The 27,724-nt window shown below is 43.6% G+C and overlaps 1 protein-coding gene across 1 annotated transcript in view; it reads right to left on the bottom strand.

Annotated features, from left to right (window-relative positions):
• The window catches only part of ADGRG2 (adhesion G protein-coupled receptor G2), a 71,732-nt gene that overhangs the window by 18,232 nt on the left and 25,776 nt on the right, over positions 1-27,724 (bottom strand). The window contains 15 exon segments of the mRNA XM_044998758.1: positions 1,928-2,052; positions 2,300-2,403; positions 2,524-2,569; positions 4,302-4,424; positions 4,680-4,823; positions 9,000-9,156; positions 9,500-9,686; positions 16,171-16,700; positions 17,177-17,243; positions 17,881-17,975; positions 19,924-19,958; positions 20,107-20,146; positions 21,508-21,581; positions 23,589-23,659; positions 25,671-25,727. Of these exon segments, the coding sequence (XP_044854693.1) occupies positions 1,928-2,052; positions 2,300-2,403; positions 2,524-2,569; positions 4,302-4,424; positions 4,680-4,823; positions 9,000-9,156; positions 9,500-9,686; positions 16,171-16,700; positions 17,177-17,243; positions 17,881-17,975; positions 19,924-19,958; positions 20,107-20,146; positions 21,508-21,581; positions 23,589-23,659; positions 25,671-25,727 (1,855 nt within the window).

The following is a 27,724-nucleotide window of genomic DNA, read 5'->3' as shown; positions in this document are numbered from 1 at the left end:
ATATAGAGGGAGTGGAATTGGAGCAGCCACTGAAAGGCCTAGCAGTGTGGCGAACCAGTGCTGACGGGGCCAAGGTGAGGCTATAAGAATGACCCACACCTGATCCCGCTTGATTTTTAGCAGAACCTTGTGCACGAACAGGATAGAGGGGAAAGCGTAGAACAGGTGAACTGTCTATGGGAGCAAGAAGGCATCTGTGAGCAAACCTGGGCTGTGGCCTCGCAGGGAGCAAAACTTGAGCCCAGTTGCAGATAGGTCTATCTGGGGAGTCCCCCACCACTGGGAAGCATCCCTCATGATGTCCAGCAAAAGGGACCACTTATGAGGATTGGAGGCTGTTGAGGCAATCTGCCAGTTCATTCTGCACTCCCGGAAGGTGAGAAGCCTCAAGACAAATTACTTGGGCTATGCAGAACTCCTATAAGTGAATTGCTTCCTGATACAGGGTGTGTGAGGGGAGGAAGAGCGAGTCCTTCCCTGCCTGTTGAGACTGAACACAGCTGCAGTGTTGTCCATAAGCACCAGGACACTCCTGCCCAAAATGTCCGGATCAGGTGCTGCCCGATGGGATGGATGTGCTCTTCTCTCAGAGGCCACCAAGTATGAGCATCTCGAATGGAGCCCCAAGATCAAGAGCAATGCCCATGGGTTCCAAAAGGTCCACTGCATTGGCATAGGTAAGTGACCACTAGGCCAAGCACTCAGTGGCACTCCTGTGCTGTGGTCCACGGCAGGGAAGGGATGACTGGAGGGGTAACAGGGGTGACTCCTCTGCTGAGAGGAGTACAACCCAACCTCCAATTCCAACGATGAGCTTCCTTCTGGGGACCAAGGAGGTGCGGTTCTCACTAGTGCTGGATATCAGTGCCAAGGTGAGGAAGCTTGTGTTGTTTTCCTTCTAGACGGTACCACAGGGTCCAGAACCAAGCGGCCACTGGGGGCTACGTGCTCCCACCTGGCCACCAGCACCAACAACAATGGTTCCTGTACTGCCGGTGACAGAGGTACGAAGAGCACTAGCAGATCTCTGTCAGCAGCAAATGCCTCCGGCGTGGACAGCACTTCAGTGGTGCCAGTACTGCGTTGTCCAGTACCAGGCTCAACAGTACCCACATAAGGCCTACAGTCAACAGTGCTGACTGACACCAAGACAGAGAAGTGGCCTGACTTAGGTTGCACTCTGCTTTGCTTTCCATGCCTGGCCTTCTTAGGAGTCAGGGAACATCCTCTCTTGGCTGGCTGCCCCATGTGCCTCTTCCTCAGCAACAAGGCTAGCACACAGTGCCGGGACTGCCACAGCATAGGAGAAGCACTCCTTAGTGACGCCGAGGTGCTCGGTGCCGAGTTCGACCATCTCAGCTCAGAGGAAGGTCTCAGTGCTGCCTCCATTAGGCAAAACTTCAATCTAGCCTGCCAGTCCTTCTTGGTACGGGGTTTAAAGTCTCTGCAAATTTGGCACCAGTCCCCAGTGTGAGCCACACCCAACCACTTCAAACATCTCAGGGTCATTGTCTTATAGCAGGCGACACAGGGCTTGAAGGGTACAGAGAATACTCTGCTAACTAACTGGAAACAAACTATGTACAATAATCAGAAAAGAAGTCAACTGAAAAGCTTACCGTAGCAAGGGGAACAATTCCAGCGACCATCACAGGTGGTAAGAAGGAACTGAGGGGCACAGGGTCAGTTTGGCCCTTTAAACCAGTACTATGAACACACAGCACCAGACGGCACCAGTGCCACCCTGATGGGTACTACGGAGGAAGAAATTTCTGGCGATTGTTCTTGGGGCACACACACACCTACATTGGAATGGACATGTGCAATCACTTGAAGAAGAAAGAACTCATCCATTGTCCTTCAGGGTGGTGGTTATGGACAATCATGATCAAGTTTATAATGTAAGTTTAACTCTGCAGGTACTTACTCAAAGGCTACGTAGGTTACAAGAGTAACAGAAAGAAAAATTGCAGAAAAGCCACAGCCTATATAGGTGATAAAAGTCAGAACCAGTGTCTGGATGGGTGGTAAAGTAGGATTTCTGGACAGGTCCTAAAAAGAAAAAACAGAAATTATCTTTAAGCCCAAACATCTATTCTACAGTTAAATATCCCCTTAGCCCAAGCCCGGTGAGCCCAAGTCAGCTGGCACAGTGTAGACATACCCTTAGACTTCAATGGTTCTATTCATGCCCCCAGTTCAACAGCCTCATTTGCTTAAAGTTAAGCATGTGCATGAGTGCTTTCCTGAATCAGGGATCCAAATGCACCAGTTTGGGATATTATTTATAACTAATTACCAGCAAAACTCCAAAACTTGTGAGGTGGTTGCATGTACAAACGGTTTCATTTGCTCTCCTTTCTTTAACCATGCATCCTTCATATGACCAGCCTCCTTTGCCACCTGTTACAGAGAACAAGATTCCATTAAGGATAATATTTACAGTATCTCTTAAAACTGTTAACAAAATTTAACACAGCTGAGATGGCATGGCACTTAGAAATGGTGATATCAAATACTTACCATTTTCATTAAAGTCCCAAAATGCACATCTAACTGTTAAATTATCCTGTTTGAAAAAAATACACACATTTTACTGAATTATAAGTTGATGAGTAAGGCAGTTATGAGTGTAAAATGGACAGAGAAGTATCTATAGCAATACAACATAATAAGGAAAAGCTATTTCTTCTATGTTAGCATAAGGTGTACCAGACTGTAGATGGATGAGGACATCTACACAAATGTGGATATAGACAACAAACTAAACTTGGCTATATGAGTAGATCTATTGCCCTTAGCTTGTGCAGATTGATTATATTGGTGGTAGGAATAGGGGCTTTTTCTAACTACCTGCTGTTTTGTTGTCTGTATGGACAGTGTAGATTGAATTGAAGGTTTTATTTTAATCTTTCCAAGTTTCTCACATCCTAAATATTATCTTAACCTCTTGGACCATGTGACAGAGTGTGAGTCACCTAAGGCTGACTCATCACTCTGTGCACTTTGCAAGGGTACCTACAAGGGCCAAATTGAGATAATTGGTTAAACACCAGGTAATTAACCAGTTAAGACGATTTAGTTCCTCAGCTGAGGACAGTTAAAAAAGAGACAGGCAGAGACAGGAGGGTAAGGCTGAAAGGAAGGGTCAGAGAAGCTTGAGAGGTGAGATCTCTCTTCTCCCTGTGCTTGGGTACTAGGTAAAGGGTTGGGGGACCACTGCCTTATGCTGTGGGGAACAAAGCATTGCAGAGCACGTTATAAATAAAGCACATAGTGTTGAGCTAGTTATCAGTGTGTGAGAGGACAGTTTGCATTAAGAAATCCAAGGGGAGAGAGTACTGGCCTGTGACAGACCACAACCCTGCACATCTTACTTGTGGTTTCAAAGGGATTACTCATCTGAATACAAGCTACTCATAAGTGTCTGCAGAATCAAACTCTTAGTTTGGAGGGAATGGAACTTTTCATTTTAGGATAAGGGCAGAATACGTGATATCTGTAAGTTTGCCTCTGGTAAGGAATTAGTTCTTTTTGAAAAGGTTTTTTGGTCATGTTTTAGTATTGCAATGTTAGAGTTGTAAAAGGTGTTGTATTTTTCTTGAGGATCCTAGAACACTGCAGCTAGTAAGTGATATATAATGTTGTTATGAACAACAATACTACATTGTTGCATTGGCCTCAACATTTTACCAGTGCAAGTTCTGATTACAGAGAGCTAGCTTTGGGAAAATCCCGCACAAGGGACTGGAATCTCTGCCAGTTTCAACCCAGAATGTTTCTTGGGAGACGGGGAGATTTTAATCCATCCATGAAGAAGCAGGGGATATCTGCCCCCAAAATGTATAGATTACCTAAATCTGTGTGGATCTAAGGACAACCACACAGGCCAAGCCAAGACTATATGCTAAATGCTGTTTCCTGGCTGTATTGCCTCTGTGAAAGCCATGTTGCCAGTGTTTCGCTATTAGCCGTAACTGCCTAAACCCCACTCATGAGATGCTCATTCATCTGAGGAGGAACAACATAAAATAATGCTGGCTGGGTAGGAATTTGATAGAATAGTGAGAAATCCCTAATAACTGCAACTCAATGGTTTGAATAATGTTAATTAATAAACATTATTGGTTCACATGAGATCTGTTGGAAATTTTGAAGCCAATGAACTTAGATGAGAAAACCACAAAAGAACCACAGAGCAAATGAAGCAGCCTGCATATTCAGCATAGCATAAGTGCTAAAACAATTCTAAGTGAGTCAGTAAAATAGAATTTTGTAAACTGCTAAAACCTAAGTCATACCTGAATAGGCCTGGTGTTCTGGAGAGTGACAGTAACATTTGCCTTCAAGTCGCTAAGTGTGAGGTTAGCTACACTTGATGATATGACATTGCTGATTAGAGAGAGATTCTCGAGTGAAGAATCCTGAAACAACAAAAAAGTAACTAAGAGTAGAAAAAAATTAAATACAATAGAGCACACACACACAATTTCAGTTATCACAATGATTAGAGCTGGGCAAAAATGTCTGAAATATTAAAATCTTCTGATGAGAAACAATGATTTTTTGTGAAAATTTATGCTCATTTCCCTCTCACCACCCCATTTTTCGATCAGTTCTAACATGGAGTTAAAGAATATTATGAAGGATCCCTCATGTACAGGGTTCCAAAAAGTTACCTGAAATGGAGTTGTCTTTTCAAAAAAGTTGAATATAATTCTAGAAGCCAGAGGCATATCTTCAGAAGACAAGTTTGTCAGCAATGAGGAAGGCAGTGCAATTGCTCCAACACTATTTATAGGTGCTTGGGTGCCTAGAGTAATCTGAAAATTAAACATAAAAAGGTACAATATTTTTTGTTGCTAACAGAAGATTAGATTGTGCCTTAGGCTCAATCCTGAATATAGGAGCAGCCTATTATACAGCTGTGCCACCCCCGGAGCACCATTGGGAAGGAACCATGACTCAGAATCAAACTATTTCCCCTCAGTGGCAGAGCCAGGTTTTGCAACTTGGGGGTGGGGGCTGATGGACCATTGGTCGTGGGCTGGAGAGCAAGTCTGCCCATGCACTCCCAGCAGCGGTGCTTCCTGTCCCACCGGGCTTGGTCCAGTTCCCCACTCTTGGCATTGAGCCCTAGTGCATGTGGTTGCAGGGCCATTCAGGTTTGGCCCAGCCACCCACCTGTTGTGATGGAAGGGTGGCCAAGCCAAATTTGAGTGAATGACATTGTAACCTGGTGCGTGGGGTTGCAGCACTACCCCACCCAATGGGTCATGTTGCAATGCCCAGAGCAAGGAGCTGGGCCAAGCCCTGCAGCCCAGGAGCTGCTGCCGCCAGGTGCATGTGGGGCAGGCTCACTCTCCAGCCCTATGTGAAAATTCATGTTGCACACCTTGCCTCCCTATCAGCTGCATCCCCTGCTCTTCTTTAGCTCCAGGGGAGAAATAATTTACCACAGCTCTGAAAAGAGTGTAGCATACTTCAGCTCTTGCACCCAGCTATGGCTCCATCCATTTGCTCATGAGGACAGAGCATCTGCATTGTGGCTAACGGTGCTTTGCAAAGGACCCAGAGCCATACTCTGGGTAGATCTAATATAGGAGCTATGCAGGAGGTGGGGCATTGCACAGCTGTACTGGGGCTAGCAACAATCTAGCTCTTAAGGAGTCATTCCAGGGCTGAGAGAAGAGTGGGGAACAATGTTTGCTTTTATAAGAAACACTGAGATGGTAAGGAGGAGAGAGTTGGGAAACAGACATATAGTTCCGCATATATTTAAGTTTATCCAAAGTTGGTATTTTGTAGCACAGACATTTACAGAAGTATTTAACTACTTAAATTCCAGACATCAGGAAGGAGGTGGCAGTGATGACAATGTTATTAAAGATTTACTACAAAATTGTTTTTATTTTTTAAAAGAAATCCCCAAACCCTTTCTGTATGAATCCAAAAGAGCTCTACATAGACACTGTTTGTAACTGAAGTTTAACACTGAATCTTAAACAAAATTTGAGACAATTATCCCAACTTTAATATCATTTGTTGCCAGACATCTGACGCCATAGGAGATGAGATCAAGCCCTGTAGTTAAAGGTCTGCAGATCAGAATTTTGTTTTGGCCTATTATAAAACTAAGGACATTTTGTAAAATTTGGGTTTAAATCTAGGATCATAATTTGAACTCCTTCAAAATTTGGGTGTCCTCAGAGCTAGGATCTTGGTGTGGGCTCATCTTTAATTACAACTATATAAAGCAAAGGTTTGAAATAATTATTCCTTTTTAAACTGCTTATTTTTATTCCCTTGTTTATAGTACTGGTGACGTCATTCATTCTAGCGGATAAACCAGATAAACTGTAGTTCAATTTTCTCAAGACCTTAAAGATATAACATCATACGAACAGGATGTTAACTTTTAGCTAAACTTTTGGGGTATACCTTTAAGATTAAGTATGTTTTAGTCTCGTTAGCCTTCTGAGGTAACTAGTATCGCTAAGATACTGTAGTTGTACAACTTAAAAAAAGAGTAATAGTTTAGAGCTCATGAAAGGTGTTAGAGACTCTCAGAACTCAAGACAGAAGTCATATGTATAATCAAAAGAACAGTCACAGCCGAGAAACAGCAGCGCAAGCTTCCCAGCAGTGCCCTAACAATGTTCATCAGTCCTGCCCTGGAGGTCAGGGAGGGGTAACTTCTAAGTGTTCAAGGGTAATTCAAACTCCAGAACCCAGTCTCTCACTTCTCAGGCTGTAAGCACCGAGACCCCAGTTAAGTTTACGAAGGCATTTCCATCACTCTAATCCAGACTAGATACAAATTTGTTGAAAAGCTCTGCATATCTCATTACCAGTCTCTTATAGTTACATCATGAGATTTACTTAGCAAATTACTCCTGAGGGAATTCTGTGCCAAAAAATTAAGAATTATTCACACAATATTCTAAAATTCTGCATATTTTATTGTCCATAAAGAGATATGGAGTCTCCAGCACGGCAGTGGGGAGCACAGGCCACTGGCTGCACAGTGGTGGGAGATCACCCTGCAGTGCTCCCTCACTCCTTGGATACGGACTGGATAGTGAGGCTGCACCTGACCCTGACACAGTGCAAGGGCTGGGCCTGCCCCAGAAACATCCTGGGCCCTGCCCCCCTGTGCCAGGTGCACCAAGAGAGCAAGAAAGAGGGACAAAGTCTCACACGCCCAGCCTTAGCCCCTGACCCAGGTGCGGGGCAGGCAGGCTCAGCCTGGCACAATCTAAGTGTGGAGGGGCTTAATGTGGGGTGAGAGGGTTCTATGTGGGGCAATCTGGGTGCAGATGGCTTGGTGGGTGGTCCGGGTGAGGAGTGGATCTGGATGCACAGGGGCTCATTAAGGGGTCCCAGATGCAGGGGGAATGGGACTCTGCAGGGGGGATCCAAGTGAAAGTTGTTCAGGCTTAGCAAGGAGTGGGGGGGATGGAGTTTGGTGAGGGAGTCCAGGTGCTGGGGAAGTAGGACTTGGTGGGGTGGGGGTATGGGTGCAGTTGCTTGGGGCTCGGTGGGTTGGGGATCTGGGTGTGGAGGGATTGTCAGGGTGGTCCAGGTGCAGGGGGACGGTTCCCATCAGGCTGGGAATTCGAGTATGGGGGACTCAGCAGGGGTAGTCTGGGTGCAGAGGGACTCTGGATGCACAGGGGTTGGGCGGACAGGGGAGCAGCTCCCCGTACAGTGTTCCCTCCCTCCGTAGCTGAGGAGCATTGGGCCAGGAAGCAGGAGGGGGTACAGAGCTTCCCGCAACCGGGGGTGGGTCTGACGCAGCCTTGGCCACTCCTTGCAGGGAAAGAGGAAGTCCCGTCCTCCCCAGCCCAGCCTGGACTAACATCTAAGCCCAGTGCAGGGTAGAAACTACTCGCTGGGGCATCCCAGCTCTGCCCCCTTTCTGATTATTTACCTCTCCACCCGCTGCTCCAGGCACCCGAAATGGTGCACCTGCGCTGCTGGGGAGGAGGTCATGACCACTCTGGCAGCTTCCCTTTGCTTCCCCATCATTTTCTGTGGGGAAGCAAAAAAATCTGGGGGGGACACATGAATTCTGTGCGTGCACAGTGGTACAGGATTCCTCCAGGAGTAGCAAATGTCGAGCTTCCACTACTACCTCCTTCCTAGTCTCACCACATACTTATACTTCACACATTCTTAGGAAAACAAAACAGAACTTAGATCTTGTGATTATTTCACATTATTTATAATATTCTAGAAGGGTACAAGCACCCTTATTGCACAAATCAGACTGTTACCAACTTGCCTGGGAAGACAAACAGTGCTCTGATATTTGTTGAGAACTTTTGATCTCTCACAGAAAAAGCCTTAAAGGTTTGTAGTGTGCTCTTCAGCGTTATCCCAAAATCAGGGGGTGGAAAGGCGAGAAAGTGGTGTTAAACCTTTCCAAGCGCTTGTTTCTTGGCAAGGCCAACTGGCTGCGAGTGGCAAATATATATGAAATCCATCAATTAAGCAACTTAATAGCTCTTTTCCAGGCTGCCAATGTAATTCTAATACCACTTCTGACAGGTGAGGCCATCTGGCAATACTCCTTGAAATTCTTCAATTCTCTGAGGGTGGATAATAAAACTATTCATAATTTTAGGCTGCTGGAGTAGGGAGATGTTTTGCCAAATCCTTCTGGTGTTCTGGCTGTTCCCTTACTAACAGCTTGTTAGTGAAATATCAGCTTCTGCTAGGACAGTAGCTTACACCCTTCTTATCGATACAGAATTTTTCTCCTATAAGTCTTAGTGGAAGAATAAAAAAAAATCTTCTGAAGACTTCAAAAACAAAATAGTTAATAAAGCCCCTCTGATTACAGCAGACACGCCTAACAAATATCCTACGGCAGATCTGGATTTCAGATTTTCTTGATTAAATCTCTCTCTCTATTTTTCAATATAACAAGTGCACTTTATCCACAAAGAGTCTGCATTTAAATGTTTAAGGATTAAAATCATAGGTGGCTTTACCTGAAGATCTGATGAATCTTGGACAGCGAATGACATTTTGCTGAAGTTGCTGCTGTGGACTTTGGTGACTGCTAGAGCCAAGGCCGGAGAGGTAAAATTAATGGATTCTGTTGAAAAGTTCAGTTTTAAGCCAATGGCATCCACTATTTTTATTATTCTGTTAAGACAAAATATGCTTAGTATTACAATGCGCCTATCACTTCATTTTCAAGCAGGTTGTGAAACAACAAACCAAGCATATTCTGAAAACAATCAGAGCTTTTCTCTGATCTCTCTTATGCCAATGTAAATAAGAAGGAACTCCACTGAAGGCCATGGAGTTACATCAGTGTAAAACCAGTGGAATCAGAATCATGTCTCTGATATAAAATCTCGGTTTGTGTGAGGAAAAAAAGTGCAGGCTGATAGTTTGCCCATCATTTGAGGAGCTACCTATAGTGTATCACTTTACCAAGATGACAAACACAACATTCAGTTCATCTGTTTACAAAAATGCATACTTTTTAGACGCTGGGGATAGTAATGGAACATTTAGGAGTTTGCTAATTGTGTTGACCATCTCTCTTGCAACTTTTGGCTCTATTTCCTGGGCTGACAGAGCACTTTCCATTTTGGATATTATGCTGTCAACGTCAGAGGCATTAATCATGGTATTTGTGATAGTTGATGGATTATCCAAAGTGTTTCCTATGACAGAAGAAAAATAGTGTACATTAATTGAAAACCATCAGAATATTGTGTATGTCAAAGGGACGAAACCTGAGGAGAAAAATGAGCTATTATGTGATGGCTACCATTTAGGCCAGTGGTCACCAACCTGTCGACTGCAATCGACTGGTCGATCCTGGAGACTCTCCCAGTCGATCATGATCTCTAGCAGTGGCAGCATAGTGGTGCTGCCTGCCGCTAAGGCAGACTCCTTGCCTGCTCTGGCCCCAAGCCACTCCCGGAAGCGGACAGCACATCCCAGCATCCCCGCAGGGCAGAGGGGGCAGGGGTCTCTTCACGCTGCTCCTGCCCAGAAGCACCACCCCTGCAGCTCCCATTGGCCAGTAATGGGGAGCTGTGGCTAATGGGAGCTCTGGGGGCAATGCCTGCAGAGAGGGGCAGTGCGCAGAGCCATGTGTCCTCTCCAGGGGCCGCAAGAGCGCATTGGTCCCTTCCGGGAGCATCGTGGCCATGTGATGCACTACTGGCTGGCAGGGTGGGATGGTGGCCTGGCTTGTGATGGGAAGGAGGTGCCGATGTGCCAGAGTGAGGCTGGAGCAGGCAGGGAGCCTGCCTTAGCCCCGCTGCACTGCTGATTGGGAGCCACCCAAGGTAAGTGCCTCCTGGTTGGAGCCCATGCCCCAACCCCCAGCCCTGAGCCCCCTCCTGGAGCTAGCAGCCCATACCCCCTCCTGCACCCCAACCCCCTGCCCCAGGCTCAGCTCGGAGCCCCCTCCCACACCGTGAATCCCTCAGCTGCACCCCCTCATGAACCCCAATCCCCTACCCCAGCCCAGTGAAAGTGAGTGAGGGTGGGGGAGAGTGAGTGACAGAGAAAAGGGGGGATGGAGTGAGTGGGGTGGGGTTTCGGGAAAGGGGCAGGGCCTCAGGGAAGGGGCAGGATAGATTCTGGGTTGCCCTTAAATTCAGAAAGTGATCTTGGGTGTAAAAAGGTTGGAGATCACTGATCTAGGCTGATATACCAGGGATTGAACCCATAGACCTACAGAATTAAAAGTATGAGTTATTAAGGATTGAATTAAAGAGACTAGGCTCTTTAGAGCTAAGGCTATAACAGATTCCTATTCTCTGCAGACTGGCACAGAGGCAGACTCATAACACACACTTACTGGTGGGTTACTGTGAAAGGGTGGACTACATCTGGAGGCCCCTGCTGGAGGCTGCATAGCCCTGCCTCACTCAGCCCCAGAAAAGAGCAGAAAAGTCCTCTAAGCAGCCTACAATGGCTGCAGGGGAAGTAGCCAGTCAGAGGGGCTGCTGGAGTGGCCAGTCAGAGCCCAGGGGGGCCATATAAAAAGCAGCAGCAGAAACAGAAGAGTCAGTTGCTGCCTGGAGTGGGAAGAGATCTGACCATTTTCCTAGCTGGATGGAAGAGCAGCAGGACCATGGACAGCTCAGTGTGGCAGGGAATGAGGGAAATAGGAAGAAGCTCCTGGCTGGCTGTGGGGACTAAGCAAGTACTGAGATCAGGGAGGGCTCCAGGAAGACAATGTCTTTGGGGAGGAAGCCCAGGGGGTATGCCCCATACCAGGGCCAGGACAATTTAAAGACTGTATACCCTGAAAGGGTTTTTTTCTATTCCACCATGTGTGACTCAGCTGGCTGAGTCATTGAAGACCTGCCGAAGATATTAGAGAGACAAGGCGAATGAGAAAATATTGTTTATTGGACCAACTTCTCTTGGACAAAGAGACAAGCTTCCGAGCTTACACAGAGTTCTTCTTCAGGTCAGAAGGGCAGCTCTGTGTAAGCTCAAAAGCTTGTATCTTTTTCCAACAGAAGTTGGTCCAATTAAAGATATTACCTCACCCAGCTTGTTTTCACACAGCAAGCCTAGCCCAGAAGGTAGACATTCATCACTAATTAAATCATTGTGGAATTACACTATTCACATATATAAAGAAGATGAAAATTCAGCACCAGTGTTAATGGACCCTGTTTTATTTAAACTAGTCTCTAATTTTCAGCCTGCTAATTCTAATTTTATATCCTTAAATTGAGAGCTATTGTTAGAAAATATGCATTAACTGGTAAAATATTTATAGTTATCATAGAATCATAGAATCTCAGGGTTGGAAGGGACCTCAGGAGGTCATCTAGTCCAACCCCCTGCTCAAAGCAGGACCAAACCCAACTAAATCATCCCAGCCAGGGCTTTGTCAAGCCTGATCTTAAAAACCTCTAAGGAAGGAGATTCCACCACCTCCCTAGGTAACCCATTCCAGTTCTTCACCACCCTACTAGTGAAAAAGTTTTTCCTAATATCCAACCTAAACCTCCCCCTCTGCAACTTGAGACCATTACTCCTTGTTCTGTCATCTTCTACCAGTGAGAACAGTCTAGATCCATCCTCTTTGTAACCCCCTTTCAGGTAGTTGAAAGCAGCTATCAAATCCCCCCTCATTCTTCTCTTCTGCAGGCTAAACAATCCCAGTTCCCTCAGCCTCTCAAGATTATGGTATAATCTTGGTTGCCCTACATGTAAGGAGGACTGGCTGAAGAGAAAGAAGGCAGGAGGCACTCTGCCTAGTCTGAAGGGCTGACAAACCTCAAACTCACTGGAGCAGTGAGACTACTCAAGGGGAGGATGCTCTTTTGAAAAGATCTGTGACTCTCTTGTGCTTGTTAGGAGTAAAGTGACTATGATTAAGAAATTCCTTGTCTAAGTCTGTGTTCCCTGATTTCCTGCCATGTTGTCCCTGAAGGGGTTAAACTAAGAAGCCACAGTTCCCACAGTTTAGGTGGAATTCTGAGGGAGTGTGTATAAGCAACTTGGGAACTAGGTCTGGAACAGGGTCTGGAGCACCTGGACTGTGGAGTCCCACATCCCAAGAAGGGCTCTGTTAAGAGGATGGAACCTATGTATGTGCCTTAGAGTTCCAGAGCAAGAAACAGTGAGTAGTCCCTGCCCAGCACTTGAGATCCAGCATTTAGGTCCACTCACAACAGACTGGTATCTGTACAGTGTAGTACTGGGCCAGGCTGTGACAGATGCATTCCTATTTTAAAATGTCAAATTCAAAAAATATTGATTCCATAAAAAGTGTAACGCTGACATTTATCTATTTTTACTCTTCTATTTTTCTTGTATCAATGTGAAGAGGATCTTTCCATTGAATTCAATGGTCTTTACATCCGGCACAGCTGAGCAGAGGTATAAGGATCCAGAAGATAGCATCTTGGTCTGCAGAGCTTTGGGTGGCCTCTGCTATACCACCACCCATCCAGCAATCATAGCAGAACCACGATCAATGTACTATAAACCCCAGGAGACTAAGCACAAAAGGAAGTGCTTTCCACAGAAAACTTGATTGGCTACACCTCTCCATTACCTCTGATTGGTCCAGACTCACTATTTAAGCATAAAGAAAATTCCAGACAGATGTCTGTGCAACCCTTCAGTACCTGGGATGCTGCTATAACAGACCCCACTCTCAATTCCCTGCTTCTGACCCTGTCTCTGTTCTTCAGCTCTGCCCCTTTGCTTGACCCTGATCCCTGACTCCAGCTACAGTCTCTGACTCTACCTCTGATTCCTGACTCTGGTTCTGACCTTCAGCTTGACTCCTGGTTTCTGACTCCGGCTCTGACATATGACTCCTGGATCCCAACTCCTGCTCCGCTATCAGGCCCTACTCCTGTGCTGACCACTAGACCAGTCTCCTGGTCCTACCCAGGGCCGCCCAGAGGGGGGGCAAGAGGGCAATTTACCCCAGGCCCCGGGCCCAGCAGGGGCCCCCATGAGAGTTTTTTGGTGCCCCTGGAGCGGGGTCCTTCACTCGCTCCGGGGGCCCCGGAAAACTCTCATGGGGCCTGGGCCCCCGGAGCTCCTTCGCTCCCAGTCTTCGCTGGCGGGGGGTCCTTCCTCTCTGGGATAGAAGGACCCCCCGCCGCCGAATTACCGCCGAAGCGGGACCCACCGCCGGAGTGCAGCTGGGTCTTCGGCCGTAATTCGGCGGCGGGGGGGGGGTCCTTCCGTTCCAGGACCCGCCGCCGAAGTGCCCCGAAGACCCGCGGTGGGGGCTGCACTTCGGCGGTGGGTCCCGCTTCGGCGGTAATTCGGCGGAGGGGGGTCCCCGCCGTGGGTCTTTGGGGCACTTTGGCTGCGGGTCCCGGAACGGAAGAATCCCCCGCCGCCGACTTACCACCAAAGAGGGGCCCCCCGCCGCCGAAGACCCCGGGCCCCCGGAATCCTCTGGGCGGCCCTGGTCCTACCCACTAGGCCAGATCGCCCATGTCCTGGTCATAACAAGAGGTGCACTGGTCTGCACCAATTGTTTTTAAAAGTGGGCATCAGGGAGAGAACCAGCAGAATGGAAAGACTACATCATAGTGTCCCTGTGCAAGGGTAAAGGATCTTGCACTGAGGGTAGCAACTGCAGGCCGATCTTACTGCTATCAGTCTCTAGAAAGATCTTTGCTCACATTCTGCTTGGTAGGATGCAGCCACTTCTTAATAGACTTCCACAGCAATCAGGTTTCACTATGGGACTGTCCTTTACCCTCCAGCTGAGATGCACCAAGAATTTAACCACCCACTTCACATGGCATATATTGACATCAATATATGGCTTTTGATCTGGTTGTCAGGTCAGCACTTTCAGCACAGGTCAGCTTTTGACCTGGTTGACAGGTTCACACTAAAAGGAGCTGGAGTTCCAAGTGCACGATCTTCACGCTGGTACCAGTGTGAAAGTATGCATTGGTTCATGGCTTTCTGCACAACGTCAGCTGTGCAGCAGAGATGTGTTCTCTCCCTGGCAGCCTTCTGCTGAGCTTTTGACTGAATACTAGGATTTCCCACTCCAAACATCGGAATCAAGGTTGGTCAAGCCACGTTCATTGACCAATATGCTGCCCTATTTGTGGGGAAGCCAGAGAATTTCCACCCTGCCCTTTAAAGTTTCCAAGATGCTGCCCACACCATAGAGTTGAATGTCTCATGACAGAAGACCAATGTCCAGAACCTTGGAGCTGGGTGACCAGAATCCTCAATAAAGGTGGGGTCAAGTGCCATGGAGAGCACCAATGAGTTAATCTACCTGGGCCACAAGCCAAGGTCAAACTGTCACAGCAAACCAGATGTCCTCTGACAAATAGGTCTCACCACCTCCTACATGAAGTCCAAGCCTTGCCTATGGATGCAAAAACATCTCTGGGCTGAGACAAAGTTCAGGATCTATCAAACTTGTGTACTGCCATACTGCTATATGGGTCAGAAACTTGGAATCTCTTACAGGCAGACTTGGAGCACCTAGAGGCAGTCCATATGCACTGTCATCACCAAATCCTGAGCATAAAGTGGTTTGACTTGTGCAAAATGCCATAATCTTGCAGAGATCTGCCCTTCCTCCAGTCATTCACTGCATTCAAAATCAGCATTGCATGCTCCTCTGCCATGTCGCTAGGATGGACAAAAATATCCCAGCACACCAGGCTCTCAAACTCTCCATCAACATACAAAGAGGTGTATGCCTGGATCCTACCTGATGTTGCCTGAGGGGCCACCCCAAAGATTCATGGATTCACAGGACTGAGTCAGATTTGAGAACTTCTCTCTACAATGTCTGGTATGATACCAAAAGCCATGGTCACTCTGGCTGGCGCAGTGGTCCTCAGTAGACCAGGCACATTTGATGAGATGTCTGGCCTTTAATGACATTCTAATTAACTATTTTCTGGAAGTTTTATCTTTTGACTTCAGTGGGAGTAGGATAAGATCCAGAGAGTAAGGATTTCAGAGACAACATACACACATACACACACAAATGTAAATATCTAAAATCTCAGAGGATAATCCCACCCAGTTACAACTTTTTAAGGAGGATCTAGTATTGATGGATAATTTTGCTTTGTTTCCACAAAGCTCTTTTTTATGACAGCAACTGAGAATTCGTTCCCATTACTCTGAATCTCTTTCTTTTCAGGGAAAAAAAGAAGAGAAATATATGAAAGTAGTTGGTAATTTATCTGAAGAATACATTTATTTTCAATCATGCAACTATAGTCTCTTTTCCCCCCTCCCATCCCTCTTCTGTTTTTTTGCTATGTTTTTTCACTGAACATAAAAGCCTCTAAAATCATAAAGACTTATTTTAAATTCAAACTTATTTCAAGACTCTTCTGCCCAGTTCTGTCACTCTCTTATTTGTTTACTGCATTTTGCCTGTCCAATGTGTGGTGCTAGAAACAGGTCACATAGAGCCTTAACTCCTATTGTTATCAATGGGTCTACTTGTAGAGTAAGGCACTAGTCAACATGAGTAAGGGTGGCAGAACCTGTTCCAAAGAGAGTACTGTACTCTATTAGGTTTATTCTGAAAGAGCACTATGTTACTTAAATCAGTTTTGAAACTTTATTAAACAGGTAAAATCTCAGTTCTGTGAAGGGAAAAAACTCCTTCAGACAAAAGATGCCAATCTATCAGCTTACCATATTTACCTGTTGTACCGTTGGCCCCAGTAGCTTGGCTATCAGTGGTCGAATGAATACCAGGAGGAGAGAGGATGGTAGGTTCAGTGGAAGAAGCAGGAGACACATTTATAGGTTTGGTTGAAGGAATGGCATAAGGAGCTACAGTTGCAGGTTTGGTTGGAGACATAGGAAGAGAAATTGTGGTAGATTTGGTGAGAGATGTAGTGAAGTATTTGGTGAAAGGCATAGGAAGGGGAATTGTAATGGTAGTTGTAGGAGAAGATGTAGCAGGGGGAATTGTAGTGGTGTTTGTAGGAGGAGGAGTAGTAGGGGAAACTGTGGTAGGTGTGGTGGAATGCATAGCAATACGTTTAGTCAAAAGATTATTTGTAGTACTAGATTTGGTTGAAAGATGAGGAGAAAAAACAGTGGTATGTTTGGGGGCATGAATATTAGGAGGACGTTTGTCAATAGAATTTTTACTGGAAGAAGGAGCAGGAGAAGCTGGAGGGCCACATTTGCTAGGGGCAGCACATACAACTGTGTCTTGTCCATAACTAAAAAAAATAAAAGAATGGTATGAAAGTTGTGGCAAGCTTAACATTGTTTATATATTAAAGAACACCATTTAATAAGGCTTCAGTAAAGGAAACCTTTAAATGACATCATTACAATAGTGCATCCGATCAGATGCCTGTGGTACTCTGGCAACAAATATTGTTAATTTGTCACATTTTGAGGATGGAAATTCTGAATTCTATTTTGTTAAACGCTCACCAGTAATTTAGGTATTGTAATAGCAACACTATGTTGGGTGCCTACTTTGTGGATGATAGCTAGACTTTGAACCTTATAGCATGTGGGAAAACCCATGTGCGAGAGCTAAAAGGATAGGAAAATTCCAATGGGTTTTACTTATGGAGATTCCCTTCCCAATTGTTATGTTGTGGCTGGGGTGTTTGCTAATGCATCACAGACTAAAAATCAGAATATTCCTTAAATAGGAAAGCAAGTCTTTGCTATTTATACTTACCATTGCAACATTTGTAACTCTTCAGCAGTTGAGGGCCAAGATTGCAGAGCTGAACAGCAGCACAGTTCTATGGTGACAAAGGCACGAAAAAGCATTATCCTGATTTGTCCAGTAGCCATTATATACAATTATTGAAAATCATATTTTGACCATTTAAATTCCATAAGGCATTTTGAGATAATTTGTGTCAAGCTTTTTTCACATTCATAATCATGTAATAAATTAATATAAATATTAGTACACCATCACATCTTTGTGGAGTGGCACAATTTGTCACAGACAGTGGAGATGGCTCTTTTGGAGTGTTGCAAACAAATGGAGTGTAGAATGCACAATTCATGACTTGTGATTTAAAAAAAGATAGCATGACCCACTACCATAAAAATACCTCTACCTTATCAAGTAGTGTGGCAGTCTGTCCTTCCTTAATTTGTTGTACAAACATAATCAGCAGTTTTTCTAACACAAAATCTCCCCAATAAATACAAACACTAAATATGTTCCATGTCTGAATATCCAAAATAGGAAACATGGCAGAGAAACACTTTACATATACTGCAACTAACTTTAATTAACTCTTTTATTTTAAAAATACATTTGCTTCTTTTCTGTTAAAACATTTACAGGTCATCTTTAAAATTATTATCCTTAGACTGAAGAGGGACACTGTAATAAAAATATATTAAATATTAAAGGCAACTTACCAATTTGTCCTACTTTTGCTCTTTTAAAACGTGCTATTAAACTGCTTATATTAACAATCTTGGCCAGCTTTACTATAAACTTGCAGACTGATATACTGCAATGAGAAGAAAATGAATTGTAAACAAGAAACAGATTTAACTTTATATGCTGTATACAGAAATACTGCCAATATCTGAATTCAAGTACCACTTTCCCAACCTATTTTCAAATCTGAGGACTATTATTATGCTAACCACCTACCCTTTTCAATTTAAAAATAGAGAGAACAAGAGTATCACTTTGTGTTGGTTTACTCTCTCTTTGTTCCACGGACACCAACTAAGACTTAAGGCCAGATCCTCCACTGCACTCAGTTAAGCCAGACAAGTAGGTGAATGAAGACACAACACAGTGACTGAGTTTAAGTGACAGGCTGAAACTTCTGTTTAACCAAAGTAATACTGATGAGATCAGTACCCCAAATCTTACCACTCAAAATAAGGGGCCAGTGCAAGAGATCATGGCTTTACATCATAACCCCAAACAAGAAATCAGTCAGCCTCTGCCTGACCTCGCTGTCATTTGTGGGATCCAACCAGTTGCTCCCCTCATGCAAATGAAGGTAGAGACTAGGAATTCTTTGATCTGCACTAGATTTAAGAGATTTCCCTTCTAATCCCCAGCAAAATCAGATTACCCCAGGAGCATGACAGTCAGCAACTACCCTACCTCACACTGAGCAACAGTGGAAACAATTCAAATGTCCTTCCTCCCAGTCCAGGCCTCCCAGGAGATGTGAAAAAGTCAAAATACCCTCAGGACATCAGCCAGTTCTGCCTGGAGGGAAAAATCCTTCCAGATCCCACAGAGGGGCATTCTGGCTAGGCCCACAATACACCATAAGACAAAATTATGCCACCTTCAAGATATGGTTGCCAACCCTCCAGGATTCTTCTGGAGTCTCCAGAAATTAAAGATTAATCTTTAATTAAAGTTTGTCATCTGATTAAATCTCCAGGAATACGTCCAACCAAAGTTGGCAACCCTACTTCAAGACAAATAACTCACAGAGAAGGAGGCTGGAAAGTCATTAAGTGCCAGCAAAGATGGTGCCCATGCCCAGGGAAGAAGCATGATAATCCAGGGCTGGGGATATGTGTGGCTGACCAAAAATGATCAGCTATCCCCCTGCAAACTGGCAAATTGGGCATCGGGGTTGGGGAGGGGGAAAGAGAAATGTCCTGTTCTATCCTCAGTGCCATCCCTTTAGTCTTCCTCCTTCCTGACTTGGCCAAATCCTCTTCTCCACTGAGAAAGGGTGGGCATTTTATGTTGCATGAGCAAAGCTGCGGACGGCGGGGGAACAAAGCTGTCAAGGAGCTAGTTACAGTTCCTTGATCCTCTGCCCTATTACCCACCATGTTGCAGATTAGCCTATCCGGGCAACTATCCTAACCTGCACTAATTGGCAATGGTCCCTAAAGATGTACTCTAGCCAATCTTCCTCCCTTCTCTGACACTTTGGAGTAAATCCAAGCAGGGGCGGCTCTAGCAATTTCGCCGCCCCAAGCTCGGTGGCACTCCGCAGGGGGCGCTCTGGCGGTCGCCGGTCCTGTGGCTCCGGTGGACCTCCTGCAGATGTGCCTGCGGAGGGTCCGCTGGTCCCGCAGCTCCGGTGGAGCATCCGCAGGCACGCCTGCGGGAGGTCCACCGGAGCCGCCTGCCGCCCTCCCGCAGACCGGCGGAGTGCCCCCTGCGGCATGCCACCCCAAGCACACGCTTGGCGTGCTGGGGCCTGGAGCCGGCCCTGAATCCAAGGTGACTTCAGTGGGGACTATGGATAATGATAATGGATTTGATCCAGGGTTTCTCTGTCTGTCCCTGAGTCTGTATGCATGGGGCCTCAATCCTGTTTATATTTACTTCATTTGAGGCAGGATCAGCCCCACATTTGATTTCCTAGCTAGTTTGTTTCAGTTCTACTACATATCTGTTTTTTGTACACAATACAGTACAGGGACTTTAGGGATAAAATTATTATTTAAAACTTTAACATGGCAGACCTTTGGTTTTCTGCAGCACACTCCATGAAAGAAGACTGTAAGGAAAAATAAAATAAAAGTAAAATATTCTTTCAATAGAAAACATGTTTGATCATCAGCTACTGAGAATGTCAGAAATAAATAGGAAGTGCATTTTTCCAAATAGCTATAATAACAAATAAGCACACAAATAAAAGTGCTTACCTCACTTTGTTCTTGCAATGTTTTGTTGAATTCTGAAATGCTTTAAAAGCAAAGGTTAACTATAAATGGTGGATTCTACTTATGTTTATAAAGAAGATATTCACAGAAGTTAAAATGGTAGGAACTAAAGGAATGTTAAGATATATAATATTTCTTCAAATGTTCTTTGAAATTTACTTGGCAAAGATTTCCTAACATGCTAACTCAAAATCATATTTTAAAATTGTATAATTACTTTAAAGATGCAAATGTCTAATATTATAGTAAACAGTATTTGTTAACAAAATAATTGGTTGGCATTTTGGATGAAGCCCTGTAATTCCTGTTTGCTACTTGCCAATGTCAGAGGAATTTAACTTTAATCCTCTGTCATCACACCCATATAAACATATTTTATTATCAATTCACTTATTTTAAAGTAATTTAATATTGAGCAATAGACAATTTCTGACTCATGTTCTGCTAACAAGCAAGTATGTGGAACACAATGAGAACTTGTAATTGAAGCAGGGCATGGGAACAGAGGAGACGTATAGGCTCCTTCAACTATAGAATAAGCACCAACTTGCAAGGTAATTTTCTGAATTCCAATCTATAGTTTACCACTTCAACTTTGCTCAAACCTATGCCACTCCAACTTTGAATTTGATGCAGTGAAACAGGAAGAGACAGCAGAGAGAGTCAAAGAGTAATGAGCTAGGAAAATGATCTTATCAGCTTTGTTTTGCTTAACCAAGAGTTTTAGATGTTTGCAAAGAAAGCAAAGTACTTATCTTTGGAATATTATGAAAGAAGAAGTGGCACCAGAGTCCAAAACAGAACAAGATGAATGTGACAAATGCATGTAGGCAATCATAACCACAATAATATTTAATTTTCTAAGCAGAATGAGACCAAAACTGGGTCAACCATGCTTTCCTGATGAACACCCATATTTGATTTCACAACTGACAACAGATAAGTGATCAGATATTTCCCCTTTAATCAGCCTGCCAGTACACATGGTGAATTTCACACAACTTCAACATACTTTGTTATTTTCTTACTAAGGCCCTGATCCTGCAAAGATAGACCCCTGCATCTGTGTGGAGCCCCACTGAAGTTGCAGGATAAAAGTCTAAATAAGGATAGCAAATAATACTATTTGTAAAATATCAAAACACCAATAAATAAAACTAAAACTAAGAATAGTCTAAGCAATGTAAATTTTACCCATGCTGTGAGAAAATACTGAAATTCCTTATACGTTCCTTAAATATTATTAATTCTAGAATAAATACAGGAATAATGAGAAGTGAAGAACCTGCTGATGACATAACAGTTCTCACTTAATCTTAAATACAACCAGTATTCAGCAGAATTGGAAAAGTCAATTTATGATGATAACTATAAGTTACTTACTGGGATTCTTGTAGAGTAGGTGTTGTAAATGGAATTAATTTTGTAACTTTATGGCTACTGGTTACATCATCAATCTGTTAGAAACACAGATTCAAATAATAATTAAAAATTATAATTCTTATATAATTTTAAAAAATGCACATCTTACTCAACCCAACAGTCTGAAATTGCAAAGGTTAAAAGCACTCATCATGAGCACACCGTAAAACATGTTTTAACAGAATCTTAACAACTGTGACCCAGGAACCGCTGGATGCCAACTGGCAGAGAGCACAGAGGATATATAGGATTTTTCAGGGATCCTCTGGGCCAGATATATGCATGATAGTTCACCAAAGGCTGGCATGTGAGGTGTCTACCGAAAACCAGTAACCCACTGGTATTCATAATCATTGTAAAATCTCTGTATGGAGAATATTTACAGAATTATATAACTATACTGAAAACAATGTCCTTATGGTCTTGGAGTTAAGGGAGGTGACCAGGTATGGACAGCAGGCGAACCCACTGGGGAGGCTAGCCCACTGGCCTCATCCCTTCTGCCTGAGGCCCCACCTGCCTGATTCCCTCCTCTCCCTGCAGCTGGAGCCCCAAGCATCCCACATCCCCAGCTGGCCCAACCCCTGCTGGCGGGCCAGATACCTGAGCTGCCCCAGGCCACCCTGGCTGGCCCAACCTCCACTGGCCACCCTGGGCCACACTGGCGAGCCTGATCTCCAGGCTGCCAGAGCCACCCCGGCCAGCCTGACCCAACCCCTGGGCCAGCCCCAGCTATGCCGATCCAAGCCACCCCAACTGGCCCGACCCCCACTGGCGGACCTGGCCCCTGAGCTGTCCCGGGCCATGCCGGCTCACCCAACCCCCACTGGCTGGCCTGAGCTGCCCTGCGCCGTCCTGGCTGGTCCAACCCCCGCTGGCCACCCTGGGTCACACTGGTGGGCCTGACCACTGCCAGCTGGCCTGAGCTGCCCCTGGTTGCCCCAGCCCCTAGCTGCTGGCTGAGCCTGAGCTCCAGGCCACAGCTGGAGCTGAGTCTCTGCTGGCTTTGGGGGGAGCATGGGCCACTGCCCCTCTCACCAGGAGATGACATACCCCAGAATTTCTCCTTTCAGCAAGGAGCTAAGAGACACCTATCTCTCTGTCTGGCCATTTGTCTATTGTACGCTTCCCAGAGTAGGTCTATTTGCAGACTGAGCCACAGGCAAAACAACAGACTGTGAAATCTAGAGAGGAAATCTACAGGACTAAATAAACAACAGGGGGTCCTGTTTATGAATAAAGATGAATGATAGGACTGATATATCTCAAAAAACCACACTGAATCCTTCACTGCGAAGGCAAGCTGACAGCACACTTGTTTCGTATAAGGAGGGTCATCCAAGCCTGGATCTAAACCATTGAGGAACTTTGGGTGAGCAATACTTGGTTAGTCTAGAATGTGTTATATTTTATTTTATATGTAACTATTTGTTTCCAATACGTCTACTTGCTATTACTTGAATCACTACGCTTTGTTAAATAAACTTATACTTGATTTCACTACAAACTTATCTAACCGCTCTGTACTAAGCGTGGTGGTGATCTAAAGTGGAACTGGTAAGCTGGGGTGTACTGTTTCTTTGGAAGCCGTGGACCAGGGCTGGACACTTCAGGGAAACTTGAGGGCTGAGGTGTACCATTTGCTAACCTATAAATTAACAGCGGGGTCTGTGAAACCTCGTGGGCAGCGCTTGTGCGACCCATGGTCAGTGGAGAAAGGGAGCTGATACACAACAGGCACAGACAAGACTTCCTCACACTAAGGGCAGGTCAGGACAAGGTACATCACAGCCCTGGGTACCCCCATGAAGCATCACACAAACAACTGATATTTCTCTGTTTACTGCACATAGCGGACATTTTGCTGAAATGGACAGCGGACATCTAGTACACTGATATGTTACCAAAGGAACCATTAGCGATCATGAAGCAAATTGTGATATAAGAGTTAACAATTTACAAAACATTTAAAAAATCATATTAGGATAAGATTAATTTAAATGGATAGAATGGATAATGGATAAAAAATTCTTAGGACTTACTATTTCAACACTTACTGAAGTATTATTGCTTTTTTCACTGTACTGAAATTTTACATAGCCCAGGTAGAAAACTAAATACAAAAAGACAAACAAAGTTAATAATAATGTTCATGGTTAATTGCTTGATTTAGAACCATTTTGAGAACTATACATTTCACTTGTTTTGTATTATGCGAGAAGATAAATAAAAGTATTCAATCTACCTTCTCTGTACCATTCATTATTCTGTATTCTTTTGCCATGCTTATTCATTTCCTCTCTAAACTAAATATTCCCAATATCTTTAGTTTCTCCAGGTCTCTAATAATTTTTGCTGCCCATCTCTGAACTCCCCCTATTTCTCCTGTATCATTTTCAAGATAGAAAAACTAGACTGCACACACAGTGACCCAGACCTTGATCTGCATAAGGACAGCATTATACTGCTTCCCCAATTTTAATCTGCTCTATATGTTTCAGACTGGTATAGGGGGAATCTTCCGGTGGCATACTGATGATGTAGTGACTCCTATATGATTCCTCCCTTGTGACCAGTCAGGGGGTGTCGCTGAAGGGAATAGGGCAGTCTGGGCACTGGTCCAGTGTCAGTGTAAATTAGAGCAGCCTTTAGGCTACTCTAATTTAAAACCATCAGTCAATGGCTCCAAAGGCTCTTAGACCAGTCATGATTTACTGGGACTGCTCTAGCCAGAGGGAATGTCATATAAGAGTCACTACATCAGCTATGCACCACTCAAGGATCACCATATACAGCTTGCTATGTCATCTTTAGGGCAGCTCTGTACCAGGGGAATGGCTATGTTTTTTGTTTCCGTCTAATCCATGATGGTACTTTCCCTCTCACTGCATGACTACATAATTTCCTTAACAAAACTTTTTGATTTTTGAAGGTCCAAATATGTGCCAACAAATACTCCTTTATCCATTCTTTTGTTGACACACTCAAAGTAGATTAGAGAAGTACCATGTTGTTTGTCCACTTTCATCTAAGAGTTCTATAAGTATTTTTCTAATCAATATTTCAACCTCTGTTCCTGGTACTGAAGTAAAGCCTATTGGTCTGCAATTCCAAGATGACCCTTAGATCCTTTTAAAAAAATGAGTACAACATTTGTTAACTTCGCTTGGAGTAGCTAATTTTAATGAGACATTTTATACTTCTAATAGATGCTCAGGTATTTCATTCAGAGCTCTTGGACATACACCAACTGGTCCTTGTCCTTTAATTTATCAGTTTTTCATAGCATCTTCCTTTTTGACTTCACAATCTTTGAAAAAAAGTCACTAAAGGTAATAAAGATATCTTCCCAGCATACTGTGTGTTCTTTGCAGAGAAGCTAAATGATTTCTTTGAATCAGAAATGATACAGACATCATTTAGTTTCTCTGCAAAGTCCTCACCCTCTTTAATTTCTATTTTTACTTCCCAATAGCCCAGTTGACCCATCAAGAGGTTTTCTGTTGCCAATATACCTAACAAATCTCTTATTTGTTTTTATGTCTTCGCTCTTCAAAATCCCTCTTAGCTCTCTTAATTATGAGTCTGTCAATTTTAGTTTCCTTACTTTTAATTTTCATATCATATTGTATTGTGTAATACATCAAACTTTGATCCTATTACAGTGCTCCCTCAATACTTACATATGCTTTCTACTGTTTCCTTTTTATCCTTATTTTTAAATATAACACTATTTTACTGTTTAAAATAACATTAATGATATTATTATAATACAATTTTAAATGAATTATTTGCATTTCCTAAGCTTGATAATGATAGGTACTAGTAGTATATAAACTTTACATTTACATGTGGATGAGAGAAATTATAAATTTAATATTTTCCTTCAGTATGAAACTTGTGAAATACAAACTCAGAAAATATTTTCTTAGATATTATTTTTAATATTGCACATGATTTTGTAAGAGAAAGTTACATATTTTTTTCTAGGTTGGCAACCAGGATATAAGAATTTCAAACCTAGGATATTTTAGAGATTTTATAAAAGTACAGCATGTATACCTCACTACTCAGAAGAGAGAAATATTTGGAGATGATACATTTAAGGAAAAAAACCCACTAACCTGAATTATTACATATGGCTGATAAATTATATAAGTTGTTACCAGATAGTTTTGTTTCTGCAAAAAAATATTAATCCAGTTGAATTCAAATGTAATCTCATAGACTCATAGATTCATAGACTTTAAGGTCAGAAGGGACCATTATGATCATCTAGTCTGACCTCCTGCACAATGCAGGCCACAGAATCCCACCCATCCACTTCTATAAGAAACCCCTAGCCTATGTCTGAGTTATCGAAGTCCCCAAATTGTGGTTTGAAGACCTCAAGCTGCAGAGAATCCTCCAGAAAGTGACCCGTGCCCCATGCTGCAGAGGAAGGCAAAAAACCTCCAGGGCCTCTGCCAATCTGCCCTGGAGGAAAATTCCTTCCCGACCCCAAATATGGCGATCAGTTAAACCCTGAGCATGTAGGCAAGACTCACCAGCCAGCACCCAGGATATGTATTTAAATATTATGTTCTTAAATGATGAATGTTTGTATAAACTTAAATGTCTTCAGGTTTGCAAAATATTTTACATTCTATCTATGCTTTACTGGTGTTTGTAAGGCACCTGTCACTAGGGTATCTAAGTCCCAGTATTCAGATGTAATGTATATCTATCTAAATTGTTCTGTAACTCTTCCCCCAGCATAACTACATAGTATATCTACACACATATACATAAACATACTCTCTCTAGATATAATAAAAACATATTTTAGTGGTCACTGTTTAAAAAAAGAAAACAAAGCAGCAATTATATTTTCCACAAACTAGTATCTGAGACAATGTGCCACTGTTTCCATATACTTAGAATGGGAAGTTAATTTAGTATCATATTAGATAGACAGACAGACAAATGAAATAAGACGTTCATTTCTGTAATTCATATTACAACTTTCCAGGTACAAAGAGTGAGGAAAAGGGCCATTTATCTGGACAGTTTTGTTGTTGAATATTAAATTAAACAAACATGCATGGTTAAGCTAATAAGGTTAATATACTATGCACTACCATGTAATATAAATCAGCATATCATGAACAGACTCTTAACATACTGCCATGGTCAACCACTATAAAAACTATAATGTGTTTTTGATGGTATTACTCTGGCTATTTATTTCACGAACACATGAGATTCAAAAACTATTCTATTTGGTCCATCCCATTATTTTATCCTATTGTGATATGAATTTTTTTTCTTTCACATGGTACAATATGATGTGATAACTGGCTCTGTGGCTGAGGGGAAAGCAGTGGACATGTTATTCTTTGACTTCAGCAAAGCTTTTGATACAATCTCCCACAGTATTCTTTTGTTCAATATCTTCATTAATGATCAGGAGGATGGGATAGATTGCATCCTCAGCAAGTTTGCAGATGACACTAAACTGGAGGAGTGGTAGATATGCTGGAGGATAGGGATAGGATACAGAGGGATCTAGACAAATTAGAGGATTGGGCCAAAATAAATCTGCTAAGGTTCAGCAAGGACAAGTGCAGAGTCCTGCACTTAGGACGGAAGAATCCCATGCGCTACTACAGACTAGGGACCGAGTGCCTAGTCAGCTGTTCTGCAGAAAATGATCTACGGGTTACAGTGGATGAGAAGCTGGATATGAGTCAACAGTGTGCCCTTCTTTCCAAGAAGGCTAACAGCATTTTGGGCTGTATAAGTAGAAGCATTGCCAGCAGATCGAGGGATGTGATCATTCCCCTCTATTCGGCATTGGTGAGGCCTCATCTGGAGTACTGTGTCCAGTTTTGGGCCCCACACTACAAGAAGGATGTGGAAAAATTGGAAAGAGTCCAGTGGAGGGCAACAAAAATGATCAGGAGGCTGGAGCACATGATTTATGAGGAGAGGCTGCGGGTACTGGGATTATGTAGTCTGCAGAAGAAAAGAATGAGGCGGGATTTGATAGCTGCTTTCAACTACCTGAAAGGGGGTTCCAAAGAGGATGGATCTAGACTGTTCTCAGTGATAGCAGATGAGAGAACAAGAAGTAATGGTCTCAAGTTGCAGTGAGGGACGTTTAGGTTGGATATTAGGAAAAACTTTTTCACCAGGA

This window comes from Mauremys mutica, chromosome 1 (genome assembly GCF_020497125.1).
Source record: "Mauremys mutica isolate MM-2020 ecotype Southern chromosome 1, ASM2049712v1, whole genome shotgun sequence".
Lineage (NCBI taxonomy): Eukaryota > Metazoa > Chordata > Testudines > Geoemydidae > Mauremys > Mauremys mutica.
This window is presented reverse-complemented; position numbering and strand designations above follow the sequence as displayed.